Here is a 3115-nt window from a genome sequence, read left to right as displayed (position 1 = left end):
ACCAGACACGTAGACGACATCGACCTGTTCATCGGCGGGCTGGCGGAAACCCCGGTTAAAGGAGGCCTCGTCGGCCCCACCTTCGCCTGCATCCTCGCCGACCAGTTCCTCAGGCTCAAGGTTGGGGACAGGTACTGGTACGAGACGAATAACCCCGACACGCAGTTCGAGACAGGTGAGGTCTTCGGAGGTTTGGGGGAAAGTGTTCCCAAGATGTATGATTATCAAAAGAAGCTACACTATTTTCTGAAAGATCTCTTTACTGGATCTGAGGTTTCTTAATTCTTGGTTGGTTATTATTGGCTTGCCTGAATGTACAATAAACCGGGAAGTGGCCAGACGTTCGGGTGTGTATAATATTGGTTCTGACCAGGTTATTTAGGTTGTTTGTCCATATGTGGTCATGACGGGTTGCACTAGTACTGCTTACTCTTGTAGGTTTTGTTACATAGTTAAAGAACATGCTTTCATTAAATACAGAACACACTTCATTTGCACCGGATTCTAATCTCAGATCTACATTAAAATTGCCTGCAATTTATATTAAATCCTTTTCGGCATTAACTTTTGACAGAATTTCTCTTACCCTCTTTATAAAGATCCTGAAATTAGATTTTGGTCCATTCAATTATATTTCTTGATAAACAATTAAGCTCCATAAATAGTGCTTCTATTCAGAGGAAATTTCATTAAGGTCATTTCTAATGTGGGCAGAATGCTTGTTATGAACACATATTGCGAAGCCTCCTCTGGGTCTAGGCATGTTTTGATAAAAGCTTGTATATGATGGGAGATGATAAGGGTCTTCAATGTGGTTAATTTGGTTTCACACAAACAGACAACATCAGAGGAGCAAAGTGAAGAGACGGTGGTATTATTAAAGGTCAAATTTTAGCGGGATACATCTGATATTGAAACTGATGCTGCTGCGTGATGTAGTGCTATTTGAAAAATGTTCTGGAAATGGTATTTGTATTGAGGAGAAAGGCATCATTTTCACTACCAGTCTCGTATCTGTCATACATAGAAGTAAACTGATTGAAAATCATTCTGTCAAATATTTGGATATATGGATATATGGATTTGTAATTTCATGAGAACCTAAGAGGTTGTAAAATTCATAGTCAGATATACAGACAAAAGGTAAGTGGGATATGATTAGAAAGGTAGGTACAGACTTGAATGTTGAAACTGATGAGTCAGTGTGTCTGGTAGAAGTCTGTTGACTCTCTGCTTCGCTGCCTCGTCTCTAAGATGGACAGGACGCTTCCATGATTGGGGAAGGACCTGTGGCTCCCCCCAAGGGATGCTGCTTTGACATCATGGGCACGGCGCCGGTGTGCAGTGTCATGGTAGCAGCGTGGCAGCGTCGTGGTCGCGGATGGTTTCAGCTGACCTGCTACACAAGGCATCTGGGGCAGCATATGTGGTGGTAGGAATTAGAGAGAATGGACTTGCTGCAGACGGGTGTCGCGCATGTGCTGCATATTCATTGAGTCGTGGAGGATGGAGTCTCGGGAAGTGTGGCAGGAAAGGACAGGGTGTGTCGTGTATAGTTTGGATTTCGGCTTATTGCTCTTCTGTTTAATTACCAAGGTAATTAAAGTATAACAGCTTGCCTTGCTTTCTTGCTGTTATTAGCTGGTTCATCTGCCTTCCTTGCTTCGACCGAAGCGGGCACAAGTCCTTGTAGATGAAGGGGTTGTTCCTGCTAATCTACGGTGATTTTGGTGGCGTGTTCAAGTTGTCGATATACGAAGGAACTTGGATACGATATTCCTTGGCTTGTATTTTTCCTTTTTCCCGACGCGATGGGCCTTTCCATCTCGTCTGTGGTGTTGAATTTGCTTGCAGGATTCCCTGTACCTGTATCCGTGCCTGTTTCCATGTTTTGTTGGCGTCCTCGAGTAATCCACTAAACCTCAGCTTGTTGCATCGACTCTAGTTATAATTTTCTTCAGTTCTTTTGAAATTTCACTTACCTCATTTATAAAGAAAACTAGATATTGACGGGCGCTAGCGTTATCTTTGGCTGTTTTAGCTTCTTTCTTGACATCATCAAGTGCGTTTTGCGAGAAAGTGAGACTCTCCCACAAGTCAACGATGGTATTGGTTCAGATTTTCATCGGTTTGTCGATGATCTCCGAGAAGGACTTACGAGTCAGGGTGGTGGGAGGAGAGCGAGGGTGGTTTTAGTGGATGACCGCCGGTGGTTTCGGCCGAGGCATGGCGGCGTGATGTTGAGAAGCCAGGTGAGGTCTGGAGGTCGGGGGGGGGAAGCGGGCAGGTGTTGTTGTGACTCGTCTTCACGCACGGGACCAGGACGTCACTAAAAAAAAACACAAAAAAACTGCAGAGGTCTGTGGCATCTGCTTGACTTTATTCTCTTAAATTTATCACTATGTTTCATGCTCTTTCCGGTCATTCACTGGTACTCACGGACATAGAACAAAGACACCCAAAATCAACCTTGTCTCTCCTTTAAACATGTCCTATACCCTCCCCTTCTCGCCGCTCTTCTATACCTGTCTCTCACTATTATCTTCTATTCTCCCCTTAAACAGCGCAGCTCAAGGTTATTCGCAAAACGACCTTGGCAAGTAATCATGTGGCAGCGTCATTCCGAGCTGATGGAGGTACAGCTGTGGCCCTTCAAGTTGGTGTCCAGGAAAAACCCGATGGTGCCTTGTTCCTCCTTCAAGAAAATGAATCTGAAACCTTGGAAGGAATGAAAGAAGATCAATGGGAAGGATTAAGAAGAAGAATATTTATATATCTTGGAATTTACACTTCCTTTTAGACCGAGGCATGGAAACTTTTCACATTCCATTTTGCTTTCTTCTCTGTCAATCTATATCTGCTGTTTCTCTGTCTCTCTTCTTCTCTATCATCCTCTGTCCATCTTCTCTCTTGTATGAATTACTAATAAATTTGCCGATTTATTATTGTATGATTTATATCCTTTCAGTCCTTTGGACCTAGGCATTATACCCTCCTTTACAGTACTGTTTGCATAATAAGATATGAAGATTAGATTTATCGATAAACAAGTTTGGATGGCAATCTTGAATATACACCATTATGTGTCTGCCTATGTCCTTTTTTATACATATGA

The 3115-nt window shown here is 43.0% G+C and overlaps 1 protein-coding gene across 1 annotated transcript in view; it reads left to right on the top strand.

Annotated features, from left to right (window-relative positions):
• LOC119588474 (peroxidase-like) overlaps positions 1-2894 on the top strand; it is a 24052-nt gene extending 21158 nt beyond the window's left edge. The window contains 3 exon segments of the mRNA XM_037937123.1: positions 1-175; positions 2565-2602; positions 2604-2894. The exon segment at positions 1-175 is cut by the window's left edge and continues 6 nt beyond it. Of these exon segments, the coding sequence (XP_037793051.1) occupies positions 1-175; positions 2565-2602; positions 2604-2732 (342 nt within the window). The 3' untranslated portion in view covers positions 2733-2894.
• The last annotated feature ends 221 nt before the right edge of the window (positions 2895-3115 follow it).

This window comes from Penaeus monodon, chromosome 24 (assembly GCF_015228065.2).
Source record: "Penaeus monodon isolate SGIC_2016 chromosome 24, NSTDA_Pmon_1, whole genome shotgun sequence".
Taxonomy (NCBI): domain Eukaryota; kingdom Metazoa; phylum Arthropoda; class Malacostraca; order Decapoda; family Penaeidae; genus Penaeus; species Penaeus monodon.
The sequence above is the reverse complement of the archived record's forward strand: the minus strand, read 5'-3'. Positions and strand labels throughout refer to the sequence as shown.